This window comes from Calypte anna, chromosome 11 (assembly GCF_003957555.1).
Source record: "Calypte anna isolate BGI_N300 chromosome 11, bCalAnn1_v1.p, whole genome shotgun sequence".
Taxonomy (NCBI): domain Eukaryota; kingdom Metazoa; phylum Chordata; class Aves; order Apodiformes; family Trochilidae; genus Calypte; species Calypte anna.
This window is the reverse complement of record NC_044257.1, coordinates 10,582,472-10,601,645: the sequence shown is the minus strand read 5'-3', so window position 1 is coordinate 10,601,645 and position 19,174 is coordinate 10,582,472. Positions and strand designations below refer to the sequence as shown.

At 38.5% G+C, this 19,174-nt stretch overlaps 1 protein-coding gene across 1 annotated transcript in view; it reads right to left on the bottom strand.

The window, feature by feature from the left end:
• Positions 1-18,708, bottom strand: part of CHST8 (carbohydrate sulfotransferase 8) — a 113,990-nt gene extending 95,282 nt beyond the window's left edge. Inside the window, exon 1 of the mRNA XM_008491619.2 lies at positions 18,600-18,708. Within this exon, the coding sequence (XP_008489841.1) occupies positions 18,600-18,708 (109 nt within the window). The remainder of the gene's footprint in view (positions 1-18,599) is intronic.
• Positions 18,709-19,174: the final 466 nt, after the last annotated feature.

Below are 19,174 nucleotides of genomic sequence, written 5' to 3'. Positions count from 1 at the left end.
ATGAGATGATACAGGCTCGCCTCACTCCTGTAGGGTACTAACTTCTTCCCACAGAAATTCACCTCAGTTTCCACAGAAGGGAAAAAGACTGTAAAATCAATAAAATCACTATGGTTGTAGCTAATCTATTTTAAAGAAATACTTGTAATCAATGTACATTAGTAACACAATGAGATAGGTTTGTGCTTACAGGCTTTGCTGCCAGGCAGCTTCCCAGATACAAATACAGCCACACAAACCCTGCAAAGTGTCTGACAAGTTGTTTGCATGCTAACATTCATTAGAAGACTCACTCAAGCAATTCATGCTTGATTAATTGATTATCCCATAGTGACAGTTCATTTTTTGAAATATCTGCCAACCTGAGCAGGACAGTCAGACCAATGACAAAGGACATTGATGGACAAACACAGGACTTATTGAATAGCTGCTAGAGTGACAGACTGGCATCTAGAGTTTAATCAATGCCTCAAAGACATGGCAACATTATAAAGGCTTTTTTTTTTCTGTGCCTTTTATGAATTGGAAATACAGTCAATACATATTAGCTTCATGTGTTATTTGATTAAAATGCAATATGAATTTTCTAAGTTAAGATTTGTCTTAATATCAGTTTTTGTACAGTGAAATTTATGAGTCCTTACAGATTTATAAGGTTTTATTGATGACTAGAAAGCCAAGCATAATTTTTGGCTTTGTTCATTCTAGCATTACAAAATTAGTACGAGTTGACATTGCAGAGCTTATTGAATAAATTAATTTCCCTGGCAGTGTGTGCATTTTGAAATTTCCCTAGTTAAGCCAGAAAAAGTGGATGCATCAGCACAAGCTGGTAAATAGCAACTGCACTGCAAGAGGATTTCAAGCTACAGCAATGCAAGGAAGATTCTAAACCAGAGCAAATTATCCACAGGCAGTAAATGTGTTGGAACAGATCATCCCTTGCCTAATGGTACTGAAGTCCATTGAATTACCCAGGAGACAATTTTGGCCCAATATTAATTTGCAGCAGATGTTTGACTAACTAATTATTTGAAAGAGCTTGAGTATATTGCGATACAATTACCTGATATTGCAGAGTCAGAGCTTGTTTTTGTCGTACTTATGCAGTAGAAACAATAATGCAAAAGTCACAGGGTAAGTTTTCTGAAGAATCACTTTGCTTTTGTGAGTATGGAGGAGGAAGAAATCGTTAAAGGAATGCAGCTTACAAGTGAAATCAGAAACTGATGTGTGACCTAGCCCAAGGGCAGATATTATTTTGAGCCTTGATGAGACAAATCTTAAGACAGCTGTGCTGCTCTCATCACTCTCCTCCATTCCTCAGCTTCCTCAATATCCTCTTTCCTTGCCCATCATATGTATGAGGTGACAGGGCAGAACCATGCTGATGCAGCACAGGTGGTTCTTTGTTCCTTCTCGATCCCTGGCTACTGGGAAGCTTCTGGGATGCTCACATCTTTCTGCCTAAAGATTTGAGCTTTTTCTCCTGAACTCAGGAAGAGTTACCACTGAATGCAGTAGCAATTTCTACTACCATTGCTGTTGTCTTGTGAATTCCAAGACTTCTTGATCACAAAACTCCATTTTACCTTCAACAGGCTGTAGGAAGGAGTCTTCTCTACATATCTCAGCTTTGGCACCACCATGTCACACATTTCTGTTTTGTTTGAACCCATCAATTTCTGGTCTTTGTCCTCCCTGAAATTCTAATCATGCAACCACCATGAGCTGCTCAGTGCATGATGGAGATGCTGCAAACAAATTCAAATGAAGAACAAGGAGAGGCATCACACTGTATGTCTTCTGAATCCCAAGATGGTTTGTGAGTCACAGAAAGAAAATTTTATGAAGAGAAATTAAAATGATTGAGCTTCTTCGCCAGAGTAAAAGGAGAGTTATAAGAAATATGAGTGCTTCTGGGTTAGGGTGTAACCTAGCTTTTCCTAATGAGACTATTAAAGAAACTTTACATTTAGTGGTTTATTCCATAGTAGACTATCTTGCATTTTCCTTGAAATCACATCATACTGTCCATTGCTAAAGACAGGATATTTTAATAGGTAGATGGGCTGCGTATCTGAGCCACTGTGGCAATTCATACACTCCTACTAACAGAGGCTGCTGTCATTTCAGTGACAATTAGCAGGAAAATCCTATTACAGGAATAAGATCCCCTAATCCTCAACCCTGGTGCATGCTATTCACTATGATAGGTGTTTAATTATAAGGCTTCTGCAAGCTACAATACTTCCTACAAAAAAACCCGGAAAATACAGAAATTGTGTTAGAAAACTTCACTTAAAAGTGACAAGTTAGACATCTGCTACTTCAGAATTAGCACTCCAAGCCTTTTAATTGGCATAACTACTTTTCTATGCTGTTCAGATTGGCTTTTTACAACTTGAGGTAATGTAGGAAAGCCAGCAAGGTCTGAGGTGTCACTAGCAATTTTCCTCTCTGCTGCATTTTTAACTTGTTTACAAAGGTAGAAAGCAAGAAAAAGATACTTGGAGAGAGCCCACCAGTCATTACATTATCAAGTCAGTGGTGTGATCCTTTCAAACTTGTTCATTAGGTGTATCAAAGAGAGGGAAAGATTGCAGGAGTGAATGTGAGGAAGCCGGGCTGCACACTGTAACACATTCAGCCCATTAAACAGCCCATCAGTGTGCTTCAAAAACCTTTCTTTGGATATTGCACCTTGGTGCATGCTGAATAGAATGGCCATTACTCAGCAATGAGGAAATCCAGGTTTTATTTAACTGTAGGTGCTGTCTTGGGGCTCCTTGTTGGGGTGTTCTTTGTCTGTCTTTCTAATAGGACAAGGACTAACTCCAAGAAACATGGAATCTAACAAAATTAACGTGAGTTGAGGCCAACCTGTAGTTTGTCCTCTGTATATTTAACTCGTTCTTCTTTATATGACTTTCTACTCTTCAGTATTTTAAGATTTGAAAAGTATTTAACACTAGCATAGATCTGCTATCCATAGAGTTACCAGTTCAAGTTTAATGCTGGGAGGTTAAGATATTTTTGTTGTTGCTTTGGAAAATGCCCTCTAAAAGTCTACATACAAACCTTGACCACCTAAGCAGAATCTGGCCTTAAAGGCTGCACCACAAGGTAAATTGGTGCAATGTTACTAAGGAATCTAAATATCAATGCATTTTAAAATCTGTTATAATTTCTATTTCACAGAGCTAGAATAACTGCTGTGAATCTCTGTTCCCATGATATACATGCTATTCCTACTCTTTTATTGTACTTAATAGATCCCTGGATTAATTTAATTGTGAACTGGGGGCTCATACTCCTGAAGGTGCACTATTTGGGCCAGATGTTCTTTCCAGTTACTACAATTAAATCGTGATTACAACAGTGAAACAAAACAACTAACGATCCTTCAAAAATTATTGTTAACTTTTTTCAAAAAAATCTATTTATTTTTTTAGCAATCTACATTACTCATCTCCCTTATTCTTCTGCAAAGCCCAGGATACACTTTCTCACTAGCTCTTTCAGTTCTAAGTATTATGATTCTTTGTCATGCATTGTATTTTGTTATCCCAAGACTGTAAATCTGTTCCTTTTCTCTTCCATGTTATCTTTAACATCTTTGTAACAAAAATGCTGCAGAAGCTATTGGAGAAAGATCAGTCTGCGTGACAACATCATTCTTTGCAGCATGGTGGATTTTGAATAGAGGCTACCAGCTCTCTTATATGAACTAGCATTCTCTTCAACAAAGGAGGATAAGCATCAAAAGCATCTGGGGAAAACCACTGATTCAAAGTGCTGCATTGTGAATATGAATTTTAACCAATAATAAGAAAAAAACAGAGTATCATCTTTAGTGAGTTGAGTTCAACTCTATTGAAGCACAGGAGCTGAAAGAATTGATAAGTACTTGGGACACAATCCAAAAAGCAACTCAATGGAAAAGTTCCCAGAGATTTCACTGGTCTTTGAATCAGCTTTTCTGAAGCTATTTATAAAGAAGTTATGTACATGAATCTTCACCTGCTTTAGGTTGTACCATAATCATTGAGCAAATTAGCTATTTATGAGTGGACAAAGCAATCCTAGAAAAATCCATGGGCCCAGTGCACCAAAAGGTTGAAAGCAGAGGTGTCATTGGCACCTGCTGAGACTCCTGATGCTTTTGTGTGTTGAAGTGGGCAGGCTCTAACTTGCCTGTAGGATTACTGGATGCTCTCTCTGTCCAGTCATGGTCAGTTCTGTGAGGACTTGCACTGTTGTCTGGACAGAGGTCAGTGGCTGAACAGAACTGCAGCTAAAGGGATGAGGTTGCCATCAGCTCTAGCAGAGGCTTTGTGCATTACTTCTGCATCCTTTCTGAGGGAAGTTGAATTTTAAACAAAACTGGCAATTCTGAAGGTTGAGGTTTTTTGTTTGTTTTACTCCAGACACCTCTTTCTGCTGTTTCAGATATATAAATAAATTTTAGAAGAAGAGATCTGAAAGATTTGCATTTTCAAGGAGGGTTAAATATGGTTGCCATGAACAGCTAGACAATATCTAATGTGCTGTTTTTATGTGTCTGCTCCCCCCAAGAATTGAACACAGCACTGCTCACTGCTGGGGTGATGGATAAGCTGTATAGGTAACCACAGGGGGGGAAGAGAACAGATACATGAAGAGTCATCCTCAAATAAAGGCAAAACAAATACTGTGTGACTTCTGAAGAAATGTGGTGCTGGTTTTTTCCCCCTTGAAACTGAGTGAGCCTACAAAAATGGGCCATTAAGTGCAGGCGCGTTTACTGCTGACCCTGCTCCTCTGCTGGCCCAGTGCAGTAATGCATCTTTGCAGCTCTGTGGTTATTTGTATCTTGTTGGGAACCCTCCTGACACTACACACTCAGGCAGAACTGTGTTTTACTTCAAGCTCCTTCTGGAGACAGAATTTCAGTTTTGAAGCTGAAAGCATATGCGCAGCTCTAGATGCATATCTGATATTAATTAACCATTAAATCATTAAATCTTCAAGCCTCTAAATTTTTTCTATGGATAATTTTATATTATATTATTGATACATTATTCTATGGATAACTATGGATACGGAGAGGGAGAAAAGGGGATCCCAGTGCTGTGTTCACAAATCAACTTCACAGTGTTTCTAAGCATCCACCACCTGGGCTGTTTTTGCAAAAATAAGCTTGACAAATGTGCCTGTGAGGAAGCTGTACAATAAATCAACAGTATGTTCAATTGAATAAAATTTTGCTGAGGAGAGGTCCCTATACTGCATCCTCAGACTGGGTATGCAGTATCACTATCTACAAGCTGCTGAATTTTAAGTGAGGCTTAATTCCCTTGGTTTGCACTCATTGCATGGTAATGTTTTATTGGGGGAAAGAGTATGTACCAAGCCTCTGTATTACAAACGTGGTGCATCAGTCTGTTTGCCGTGGCCAGCAGAAAAGCAGCTGGCATAATTTTTAATTTTAATGCCTTCAAAAACCTTTCCAAATACTAATTTCCTTGTATTGCATTCTTCAGTAATTTTAAATAGGCTAACACAAACAGCATGTAATTTTCAATTTCCCTTTCTTTTCTGAAGCGCTTGATCTAGATTTTTTTCATAATAAAATTGATATCTTATTTACCACCCATATTATTCTAATCAGAGTAACAACTTTCAGTTTACGCACTGTGTAATTGTTCTTTCCTATTATTCAAAACCAGTTTATATCTGGTGAAGTTCTGATAATTTTTTCTTTAGTTTCTGACAGTTATTTAATCGTCTTGTTAACATGGATCATTTGATTTTATATCAGATTAAACTGCGGTCTCGATGGTTCATTTATGCAGGATGCTGTGTTGACAGAAAGGTACAGAGAATTTGAATTGATATATGTCTTAATAATTGCAGGTTTCATTAGCATACTATGTTAATAGTCTTTCCAATTGAATAAATCTGAGTGACACTTAAAATGCTATTAGCTTCTCTATAAAGCTTTGATAAACATTTTCAAGTTGGATGTTGGGGGTTCATTAGTTTTTGTATGTGCATGTATGCAGGACTTTGCTTTCAGATTTGAAAATAGTTGAAAATAGGCACCCATGGGAAGGTGGTTCCTCAGGAGTGGTGTGGTGGTCAGCAGGTGATCCTGCAACATGGTTCGTGATTGGACTTGGGGAGAGTGGTTTTTTAGTATATGTGTTCTATGAAAAATATATTAATTGGCAGTAATTATTTTCATTAAGACTAGAATGCTTTACCTTAATGAAGTTCTCTAGATAAAAATGAGGGAGATTTTTTTACAGCTTTCGCCACACTTTTCAGATTACCTATTTGAAGAATGGAGTGTTCTGGTGGGAATGGTGAGGAAGCTTCCCCTGTACTGGGAAGCACATTATCAGCTGGCACTGCCCTAGGGTATTGACTGCAAATAAGCCATAGTACCAGTAGATAAGCTTGAGAGATATTTGTTTTAAACTCTGATCTATCAAGGCCAGTCAGTGACATGAGCTATTTGGCATTTACACATGGCAGTCATGAAACAGCCTTGCTGGGTAACATGCTAACTGCAGTATGTTTCAATAGATTTTGAGTATTCCTTTTTAAAAAACAAAATGTGTTATGCTAAGTCCAGGAAATGCAAAGAATAAAACTAGAAAAGGTTTTTATCCTTCAGTATAAATAATCTGCAAGTTAGATTTGATTTGAAGAAATATGTTGAATTACCTTCACTGTTTCTGAGAATCCTGCTAGTATCAGTGGTCAAGTCATATTTGACACCAACACCCCAGTGGCCCACTGTGAGGATGGAGAAACTTTCTGACTGCTTTATTACTGCTTCTAGGCTGAGGGCTAAAAGCCCTATCATCTTTAGGTCCTGCTCCTGCCCAGGAATTGTACAATTATCAAACACATTGCAGAGAAAAGGAGCTGGCTACAGCAATCAGCTCTGTTCCATGATCTCCTTAGGCAATACCTAGGCCCACTGGTAAGGAAGAGGGGACAGTTTAGCTCCTTAAATTAAAATAGTATGGAGAGATAACAAGGCTTGAAAATATAGTGTGGAACTGTTCTTGTATATTTTGCACACATTTATATCTGACCTGGCCACCACCCGTTGGTGGCTTTGAGCCATTAAATCTGGCCTTGGCTGGATGAGCTTTCACTGGCCTGATGTCAGGATGAAGTGCTTGCTGCCTGGAGCAAAACATCATGGCAATGTGAACTCTGTGCTGAATGCTGTATTGCAGCAACTGGTTGCTATGATACTTTCATCCCATGACAGAATCAGACCCTATTGCTTTTCAGCTCCCTGTGGGACATGTGGGTTTTTCTCAACAGCACTAACAGGAATCAGTGGTCATTCCTACCCCATGACTGCATTCTGCTGTTTAGCAGGGAGTTTGCTTTGACTGTGAGGTCTGTATTTATTAGTTTAAAATAATCTCCTTTTGGCAGAACATTATCAGAGAAATCACTTGTGGATTGTCCCATTCTGTGTCTAAAAAACGCACTTGGCCACCTGTACCTCAGTTCTTGTTTTGCCTACAGATGCTCCACAGCTGAGCCATAGCGGTGGAGAAGATGGACACAGCAACTCAAGCACAGCTATATATTCAAGAAATCTTTGTTTTGTGAAATTTCTGCCAGAGAAAGTTTTGCTTGCTAGATAAAAGAAAATGAGACAGATTCATGCAACTAGGCTAAGAAAATGCAGTTGTTAACATGCAACAATGAGTGCTTTGTTTAGGGAGCAAAATCAAAGTCAGGAAACAGAGCTGCATTTTCCCAAGGTAAATCTCTCCCATTGAGACAGGGGACAATAAATATTTTGTCACTATCAAGACCAGTGTTGCTGTGCTTACTTCTCATTCCTATAAAAGAAGATAGTTTGCCTTGCAATTAGACCTGTTCTTGTAGCAAATAGGGTTTCTTTTGGAGTAATAATAATTTGCCCTTCACTGTTTTTACAGCATCAGTGGTTGGTTGCTAAAAGGACAGAAACCCAGAAACATTTAGTTAATGAATATTATAATACTCAAAATTCTTGAAGTACTGTCTCAGCAGTTCTTTTTGAAACATCTTTTGTTATAATCAAATGACTGTGGTTTTGGTGGTGAGGAGGGCTGCAATCAAAGTGGTTGAATGCTGTAAAAATGCTTCTAAATACACAAACCCTTCTGAAGTCAGTACGAGACAGTGCTTGACTCACACTCCCTAATTTGAGGAATATGAAATCTAATTAACATTAAATTGCAACAAAACTATAAAACTATCAAGCAGCAGAAGGATTACGGCAGGGACAGGGCTGGGAGCAGCACAATTGGATGAGGGAGTTGAAGAAGGCTGGCAGTGTGCTGTCTGCTGTGTCCTGAGAGAGAGACTGCAGGCGGCTCAGTCCTGCTCCCCAGGCTGCATCATGTCAGAGTATTTCCCCTGCCCAGAAATATAAGTAAATAAAAAAAAAAATACAACGAGGCCAATGCTGCAGAAGTTTCTCCCCAAAGCCATGAAGTAAAGGGGGCAGGAGGTGCTGAGATGACAGCTGTGTGCACTGAGTACCACTGCTGATCTGCTCAGAATTGTTCAGAGCTAAAAGGAAGATCTTTTTCCCTCTTGGAAGGGACTGGGGTGATAGCACATCCAAGACTAATGTGGATGGTAAATCAAGTACAATTCAGCCTTCGAAGGGAAAGGGGAAAAAGTAAAATTCATTTATCTATACTGCAGGTCTGATTGCTAATCTGTGATTTAATGAAGGAAAGAAATTGTGTCAATGAACTCCTTTTAGGAACTGTGTCCTTGGTTTATTAATGCACACCATGTGTTGTCCAGTTTCTAAAGGGAAAGAGGCTGCATTTGTGTGTGAGTGGTATTATTTTAGGAGGTGTCTTAGTTAATTATTATCTAATGAAACATCACCTAGGAGATACTCTTTCTATGTCATGCAGCTTGATACTTCATGCAGTAAAAGGTAGCTCTTCCGTAGTTCATTAAATTGTGTTGTGGTGAACTTATCTCCACTGGGTCTCAATTAAGAAGTGAAGCCAGTGCCTTTAGAGGAAAATGCAGAGAACAATCAGAATAAACTGAATATATAATTTGATGTCTGGAAAAAGGCAAGAGGAAAAATATGGTGTGCAAATGTGTGGACATTATCAATGTGGTATGTCTCAAAGATTTATACATGGCAGTATAGTACAACTAGATCTCTAGTGTTAATTAGGAATATCTAGAGCTTTTATTTAAGGTGCTCTAAGTTTGTTAATTACTACAAGTTGTACATAAAAGGAAGGAAATAGGAAATATTAATGCTCCTTCCGACTTCCCTAGTCTCTCACCCCTGGGAACTTCAGTCATACCGATTCTGGGGCTGCTCTCTGTTAACATGAATTATAAAATTGCAGTAATTTTTTTTTTTTAATTCAATCAGACATTTTGGTTTTAATAACATTTTAAAATTTTCCTTTAAAAAGTATTTCTAATGAGACTAGCAGAACTAGTCTCGCTAGATGGTTTTCTACAAAAAGCCCCCACCCCAAAACCTCCTTTCTTTGTATCATTTCACGTGTGAAAAACAGAACATACTATCTCAAATTTTGTTTCTCAGACTTCCTTTCCTAATGCTCTTGTTTTTGTGCTGCACACATTGTTTTCCCTGTTTCTCTCCCATTTACATGCTCGTCTTTCCTAATGCTGTTGTTAAAATGGTTTCCTAAGTTCTGTTTGTTTTATCTTTCTCCTACTACATACAAATCATCCCAAGAAATGTTCTGTGGGTATTGGTGAAATATGCTACTGGAATAGGCAGTGACATGGCTGGTTTAACATGCAGCACAGAACACATAATCTATATCTAGGTGTTAACAATACCTGACTTTGTACATTCTTGAGTAGCTTAATTCCCTTCAATAGCATGAGAATTGGCAGCTCATAAATGCAAAATAATTGGAATTTTAATTACATAGTGACTTAAGGATTCCTCCTGTTTACAAGGTAATAACATCTCTTGAGCTAAATGAATGGAGGGGCAGGTTTCAGTTTAACAGCTTATAAAAGAGCAGTTGATTGGTTTTCACTATTAATCTTGGCTGTTCATAGCATTTAAGTGAACTTGGTGGCTGAGATGCCAATATTTGCTTTGGGCATTTGAACGTTATCCCAGGACTGCTTGAGTGTCAACAAAGTCTTTAGGGTGAGTTTTAAATCATTACAGTGAGCTACATTAAAATCTCAATGGCTACAGGATCACCTTGCTATGCCATAAAATTCATGGTATCTACCTGCAGATGTATACATTTACTTTGATGACTATACAGACCTTTTCATTTGTTTACAAAGGAGAAGTGAGAGGAATTTGTTTTCTTATATGAGATAAGCATCATCATTTTTTCCCTAGCAGCTGCATGCACAATTAGGAAGGCCCAATTAAGGAACTGCATTCAGTTCACACAGAGCAGCAGTGATTGCTGTCTGTAATTTCTCCTGTGGTTTGACTTACGGGCATTAAGCTGTGCAGAACTTTATTAACAAATAAAGTCAAGTCAGACAAGAAAAAAAGCTCGTATGTAGGACCTTGGCTTTTGTGCACTACTTACAGCTTGAGAAAAGAAGTCTCCCCTCTCAAATAGTCACTTGGGTGAAAATGACCAGTTTCCTCTGTTTAAGTTTGTGCTTTCTGGCCTCCTGGCTACAAGAGCAAGTATTTATGTATCTCCTCTGCTTCTGTGTTGCCACTCTTGACTGCAGCGTGTGCAGGCCATCTGAAAAGCACTGTGCAATTCAAGCCTAAAATAATTCTAAAGCCAAATATACCTTCATTTGTCTCAAGCATTATCTGCACCATCATTAGAGACAGTTCAGCACTGCCAATCATTATACCAAATGGAATGGAAAAGGCAAATGTATCAGAACAGAGAAGAAACAGGGCACTGGAGCACAGGCACCTTCTCAAAGGATAATGAATTTTATTCACAACCTGCTATTTTTTCCTTCCTGAGGCTGTTCAGTTCCCATTGCTCCATAAAGGGACTTGATGTCCCCTGATCTCCCAGCCCACCTAACTCTCCTTCCCATGTAACCCTCCTTGTGTATGCACATATACACTCAGTGCCACAGCGTGTTTCTCTTAGGGACATAGGGATTTCTAGGGATACATGAAGTCTGTAAACACTGATCTCTTGGCTAATGCACTATAAAGAGCAAAACATCATACATTTAGTCCCTGCAACGTGCTTTATAAGAAAATGTGTGAAAAACCAAAATCAAGCAGGAACAGAAGCTCCAAAAACTCATTTTCTATAGGTGTGAATAGCTAGTAGATGGTGATTCTAAAAGAAAGAGAAAAGGGGGAAAAAAAAAAAAAAGAAAAAGAAAAAAAAGAAGTATGTCTGAATTGCCCTGATATGCAGAAATGGCATTGGAGGAAGGGCCTGGGTGGAGCCTTTTTCCCCTTAGTCACCACAAAGGCTTCCTAAGTGTCTGAGACCAAAAAGGGACAGAGATGGAGCTTAATTTTACAAGATGCAGTATATTCAGACCCCCAGGCAGCAGAGCATGGATGGTTCAGGCATCCAAGTGGAGGTAGCAGCTGAGCCACTCAGTTGATACTGAAGTGCTTCTCTGCACTGATGCTATAAGCCAGCAGCTTGTAGGATAGGACCTGTACAGAGTAACATTAATATCAGTTATTCACCTTGTATATGTCCAGTGGTGACAGACCCAAAACTTGCTTTCAAAAACAGTTTATTCATGTGGAGAAAATGATAAAGATGTCCACAAGAAGTTGCTCTTCTGTAGGGTCTATACAGGATCAGTTATTTGGCTTTTAATGCTCTCCTCACTGCTGTTAAAGCAGCAGTTAACTGGTAGTTTTGATACACAAAGCAAGCTATAATAGAGAAGAAATCCACCTTTAATTTCAAGCTTCACTAGAATCATGAAAGGAAAATTAATGTTTACTAAATGAAAAAGGATGATCTTGCTGGAGAGAGGAAGTTTTGGGTAAGCTTTTAGGAAAACATTAATAACTTCGACATATGGGAACATGTATTAGAAAACATTTAAAATGGCATAAACTTTAGAAAACCTAGAGAGTATTTTAGACTTACCTAAGCTCCTCGTTGTGGTACTGGGTGTTTAAAATCAAGCAAACAGAATGATAGCTGACAAAGCTGAGGCTTTCTAGTGCTGACACATTTTCTATGAAAAAATCAATATAGCCTTATATTTAGAATAAATGTTTTAGGTGCAATGAAAGTCTGCTGATCAACTTTTGCACATTTCTGTGATGCCTCTGCAAATTTCCAGGGGAATCTGAGAAGAATCCAGGCTCATTCCCTAGGAATATACTTATATAAAGCTGCCACTCTGAGAGTCTTCTGACATCTCACAGTGCAGCTGAGCTTTGCCTGTGATATGTTGCCAAGTACCATAAACGAATGCAGCTCTGAGATGGCAGGTCACTTTTTATTTTGCCAGACACAACAAAGAAGTGTCAACTTCTGACAGTTTTTAAAAATAGGCTTTAAAAGAAATATCAAACCTTTTTATTAACCAGTCAGCATCTGAGAAGAAATGCTCAGAGAAGAAGAGGGGATAGGGAAATTTGTGGTAGTGGAAGCTGCACTGTGTGAGAGGTTTAGCACTGCATCACTGGTTTTGTGCTCTTAAATACATTTGGGATTAGGTGACGTGGACTATATGCCAGCAAAAAATGGGCAGGGGATCTGGTTAAGTCATCTGATGTATGTGTGCACCACTGCAGTGGGATTATAACTGCTTCTAGTAACACACTGGAATTTGTCATAATGTCACAGTTAATATGGTTTTGTCTTGTATTTTTGTTGTAGGGAGGGCCTTGCAGTCCTTAGGAACCTTGCATTACCTGCAAGCAACTCCTTGTGAAATGGAGAAATTTAGCAGGTGATTTGCCTTATTTTACACAACACGGGACAATCTGAGGAATAAGGCAGGACAAGAACAAACATCTTTGGATCCCAGTTTCAGAGTCTTAGCACTGAAGTGCTCTGACTCTTGTGAAGCACTTGCTGGTGGCTGACAGGAAATACTGCTCCTTTAAATGCTGGCCTGTGATGCTAGAGCTTAAGAGCTGTATTTCATTAATGGGCTTTAGGCTAAAGCATGTTAACAGAAACTAAAAAAAAAAAACCCAAACAAAACCAAAAAACCCCTCTCTCAATACCATATCATAAATAACTGCTGTTTTCCATATGACTACCAAGGATATGGCATACTCATGAAAGCAGGGAAAAAGTATTGTAGGAGACAATCTCTATATATTACTTGTGATAAAGCAGCTCATACATGTTTGCTTTCAGCACTAGACTGAATTTCTTTTTAACAGGTCAGCACTGGCAACGTGGTGTACAGTTTCTTTTGTAAGCATCTGGGCACTGTTTGATCTCCCTATAGCAGTATATTGATAAAGTCATTGCCAGCACTTCTTTCCAATTAAAAAAATAACCAGGATTACATTCACAGTCAGTCTAAACCACAACCATTTCAAGCAACAGAAAAGGGAATACTTATTTATAAGATCCACATTTCCCTTCAAAGTGGCTTTCTTCAGCTGCACACAGGGAAATTCTTTGCTGAAGCAAGTCTGGCTAAGGAAGCCTCGGAGGATGCAACTGTGGAAGCTTCATCTACCCTTGAGTTGGTGGAGGTGACCCTTGCACACAGAGCAGTGTGCTGCTTGTGTTTGAAAAGAGTATTGGTGAGCCCACTTGCCTTCATTACAGTCCCTAGATTCTTTTTTTCACGATTTCTGCTGATGCTGATAGTTCAGAAGCAGATTAAATGGCCTTCAGTTTATAAAAAGAAGTAAGTTGTAAATTGTAGGAAAATTACTTCTGAAATTATATATCAAAGCTAGTTAATTTTCAATTGTATTTATAAGAAGTTTCCACTATGATAAATAAGTGGTACATTGTGCACCAGGATAGTATTATGGAAATGTACAGTGAACATGGAGATGAGCATAGGACTATAATTTGTGAGTAGCAAGGTGTATGTGCCCTGAATAAGTAATTAAGGAAATTTCAGTATAGCTGTAATACTGGTATTTGCTCTAAGGCTCCTGCAATATACAGTAAGATTTCTGCATTGTGTCTCCCTTGTGCTGTCAGGTTTGCAATAGCATTCACATGCCAGCCCTTCAGACTGTCACCTCTCCATCCCTCTCCTCCACATCACACCCTTAGTAAAGCAGAAAATAAAGAAGGTGGCAGTGTTATGTTAGAAACTGGTAGATGAGGTAAGGACAGCAGTCACTGCAGAATCTCAGATGAGTTTCAGCCTTGGTTATATTCATACATGACTTTCAAATTCTGATGTAGTCTGAGTGCAAAGCCATTTCCATTCTATGCTCTGTTTTCAGCCTTTAGGAGCTTTCACAACATGCATCCTTGGAAATCTATTTTCCACCTTTTACCAGCTCCCAAGGGAGTGTGTGTCCATATATATTCACGTTAAAAGTTCTATCTGAAAACTATTACAGGTTTGTGAATTCAGTAACCATATGGCAAAACCCCAAGTTCTACTCTGCCCCAACTTATTCATCTACAGAGAGAAATTTGCTAATTGCTAATTTGCTACACAAATAAAGGTGCAGGGGAATGTTAATACTTCCCCTACTTTTTATTTGGCAAAATCTCCTACTAGAAAAGTAGATACTATCTTAGAATATCTTTTCTGACTAAAGTGCATAGAGCACATGGTCTTAACTACAGCTATAGATACTGTGGTGCAATTTGGGAGCAGTAGTCCTGGTATTCGTGACCTTACCTGACCACCAGCTATTCACAACCACAGTCTTGTCTCCAGTCCATGGACTGGCTAGTCTGCAGCTCAGAAGTTTGTGTAAGCATTTGAAATCCTGGGAGCAGTAAGGATGGGTTGCATCCTTTAGACTCCTCCCTCACTTGCTGATGTCATTTATTCAGGTTGCTCTGTCTTGTAACACCCAAATGCAGCTCTCACAAATCCAGGTTCTCTGTGCTGCCAGTGATCTCATGGCCAAGGCTGTGAAGGTGCTCATTAGTCCTGTCACCTCTTCCACTGTCACACCAAGAGAGGGCATCTGCCGTTATGCTGAAGAAACCTCCTGCTAACCACGGGCTGGACAGGCCCCTTCCCAGCTGCTTTTGTTGTTGCAGGACAAAGACAGCAGTGGAGTGGCTGCACGTTTACATAATTACTATAAAGTTTTTGCATGTTTAATATCCTGTCACAGACAGGAGATGTATACATTCAAGACTCGTAGCATTAGGATAGGGATATATGTATTAAATTTTTCTTGTGCACCATATGCAAAGGCATTTGACTTGCCCCAGACAAATCCTTTTCTGTGCCTGCTTAAGACTAATGGCATGGATATTGCAGAAGCCAAGTTTTATATAATTATAGGGGAGAATTATTAGAAGAGCATTGCATTTCTGTATGGTGTATTACTATCATTTATACCAATTCTCAGCCCATATCCCTGCTTTATCCAGCATTCTCCATCGTAATAGCACACTTTATAGATGCTGGGAAAATGACTGCTGTAAGTAAAGTTATTGTCTGTTTAATGACCACAGAAATATCTACTGAATTTAATATATTGGCTTGGGAAATCTGTTTTGCCCACCCCAAATGGCTGTCTGTCTCAGATACATCTGCTCAGAGTGATGTGCATTAAATAAATAAAACTACATTGGCACTGTGTTTGTCAATCAGCAAAAAAGGCTCTACACCAGCTATCCCAGGCACATATACTTTGTAAGCACTGGTTTCCAACAGATAAATGTAATCAAGGTTTATATGCTCACAGAAGCCAACAGGATGGGATTGTTTCACTCGAAAGATCAGAAGAAAATTGTAACTAATGTTGTGGAAAATTACTTTGATATTGCTTTCTCAGTACAGCATCACAATTAGGTAGCAGTGTGAAGCACAGGGAAAGAATAAATGAATAGTAACAAATCAACACAAACAGCTACTGTCAGGAGTACTTTGCTCACTGAAAGTAATGTAAGCATTACTTAAAGTTTTATGACTGTGGATTTTATACTGGTTTAAGTAGTACATCAAGGTCTCACCATCATGCTTGCTAGGACTAAACCAATCAAGAACAATTTCTGAAACAGACAGATAAAACTAAAGTACCAAAGTATTTTTATTAATGTTGTTTTATAAGTTATACTATCTTAAATTAAAGATGACTGAATGTACTAACAATGATAAACGTCCTTTTGGACAATACAAAATTCTCCTACGCTGCTTTGCAGGGGAAATGAAACATTACTGACTTTTCTCCAGCCTTCCTGATGAGATCCCAGCACCTGGCCAATATGTTTTCTACCCAGTAACTCACTGCCTGGGAAACACAAAAGCAAAAGCTCATCCAAGAAAACTGCTATGCAGAATCTGTTGTTCTAAGCAGCTTAATAACACATTCCTTTGATCAATTCTATTAAGGGAGCGATCAGACAAGCAAATTGGAGCAATATCCGATCTCCATTAGAAACAGGACCTTTTAAGGAGAAATGCTCTGAACAGGGGAAGGATCCTTCTCAGCATGCCAAAAATGTCACTTGTGATTGACAGATTTTCACAGGAAACTGTCTAGAGACGAAATATTCCTACCTCTCTTTTTAATAAAATGAATGGATGTTTTTTCCTGTGTCCCTTAAGCCACCGAATATGCTTTAGTGATAACTGGTATCATTTTTCAGAAGCAGTGGATATAAGGAGTTTCTGGATCCACGGGGACTTGAAAGCACTTAACACATGAAAATCAGCCAAACAGAAATAAGAGTAATTGTATTGAGCACCTTTTACTCAAGGGCACAGTCTGGTTCCTATTAACATAAATAGTAATTGAATGTGAGAATTGATTACAATTGATTGCACACCTCTGGCAGTAGCAGCATCATTGGGATGTTCATGTTTTAGCTTCACAATACCCTACCCACAGAAAATACATATGTTACATGGAAAGTTTCCCTGCTGTGGGTAGGACCTCTGTTCAAATGAGCTTTTATTTAAATGTGCTTGGGCATCCCCTTCTACAGTTATATCACTCAAAAATCACTTCACAGTGTACTACAATGAGCAGTCAGTGTTCAAGGGATTTGTGGCAGAGAGAACAAAGGTAAGACAGCTCAAGATGAGGGACCAGTAATGAAACAATGGAGCAGAATTGTTTCTGAGGTTCCACTAGCAATTCCTTCCCTGTCAGGAGCAAAGAGTTAACTTTTCAACATAAAGTTGCACATTCTTAAATTCATTAAGAATGCATTAAGTTGCCTGCATTTGCTGTCGATATGTCCTTTCCCTCACTCCCAGTCTACTGGCTGACTTCATGTGAATGTGGCCAGTGCCACCAGTTTTAATCTGTTAAGTTCTCTTGCATCTAAGTATATAAAAACAAATCTCAAAAGCACCAAAGGGTTAATTCTCTGCTTTGCAGAGCACTGCTGATTCATTATTTCTATAGTTTCAGCTGAGTAGCTGCTCTCAGAATTGGTGTGCAGTTGGACTAAGTAATAAACATATTAAAGTATAGATTGTTAGTGACATGGAAATCAGCACTTAATAAACCCAAGCACAGAAATTAGCACTTAATGTAGTTATTTAAGAGTTCTCTGCGTTAGTGTTTAATTCCTTTAAAAATTTTAGTAATACTTTAAAACACCCACAGTCATGTTCATTGTACAGTGAAGATTTCAAACAGACTTTTTTATAAAGCACATATTTAGGGAAAGGAAAATTTCAGTGCATACAAGAGACGGTGACCAAACCTCGGTGTACTGGGACATTATTATGAGCTGCAGTAACTGCACTGGCATTTATCTGGGCTCTAAACCAGTCATCATTACAACCTGAGTCAAAGACAAAAAGTAACTGTAAGCAAATCTAAAGATCTCGTGCTTTTTCATACTTCTTGCATGACCCTCCTTTGGAAGGAAATCACTATTTCAGCCCAGTTTTCCAGTTTTCACAGTGTTGTGGTTGTTGGGGGTCTTCACAGTTTGAAGTGAGTAGCTCAGGAAGATGGTGTGTGTGTATGAATGAAAGTTACTGAAAGTTTAATTGAAGTTAAGCACATTAAATTAGTAGATCCCAAAGTATTTTATGTTTCTTGCCTGACTCATTCATACGTCTCTTATTTTGCATCTCCATGACACATTGAGTACTATATACAGGCAAAGGTAGAATTAGAGGCATGTATTTATAGAAATATAGAAAATGAACTTTTGGTGACATTTCTCATTTTCATAGCTGTAGTGGTATATATAACTGGTTGCAGATCTCAGCTTTAGCAGGAATTTAACTCCATCCAGCTGGACTCTGTACACCTTGGCAAAGTTACTTGTGTTATCAGTTGGATCCTGGAGCTGATTTTTAAAGCAAATTCCCATTCTCTCTCTCTTTTTTTTTTTTTTTTTTAGAAATTAATTAATTTTGAAAGAGTCTTCATTACAAAAAGAACATACCTTTGTTGAGGCAACCTCGGTGAAATATGTAAACCATGTTAAAGACTATAAGTACAAATTGTTGAATAACAAAGACCCAGTGAGTCAAACACAAATAGGAATGCTAACCTGGTGTCTGTTGATGAGCTATTTCTTCTGGATCTTGCAGGTGAATGAAGACAAAGAGCCCGGCTGCTCCAAACAGCAAGATGAAGGAGAACATACACGTCAGCCTCATAATTACTGTTCTCAGATCAGTCCAGTTCTGACCCAGGAAAAGAACTGCATGCAATCTCCAGGACACTCTTCATTCATAGTCTCCTCCTCTCATCTGGAAGTCTGGAGTAATACATCTACAAGAGGTAAAAAAACAAACCCCTAAAACTTAACACATAGAGCATTTATTTTTTCAGTGCAGATTAGTAGATTTAAGTACTTGTTTAGACCAAATAATTGATTTCTCTAGAGTTTCTTTGCTACAGTTAATTACAGTCATCCAGTCAATTTCTGCCCCATCAATTTGTCTTTAATTATATGTCACTGTTTTTAACATGTTGAAAAGACAGTGTAGAATATCATTAAGTAGCTCAGTCTGGGAAAAACAGTGATGGCACAGCTGCAATTTACACACAAACCCCTCTTGATAGTTTGCTTGCTTCAAGTGAAGAATGTGTCACTTTTTGTTTTTCACCCATTAAACAATA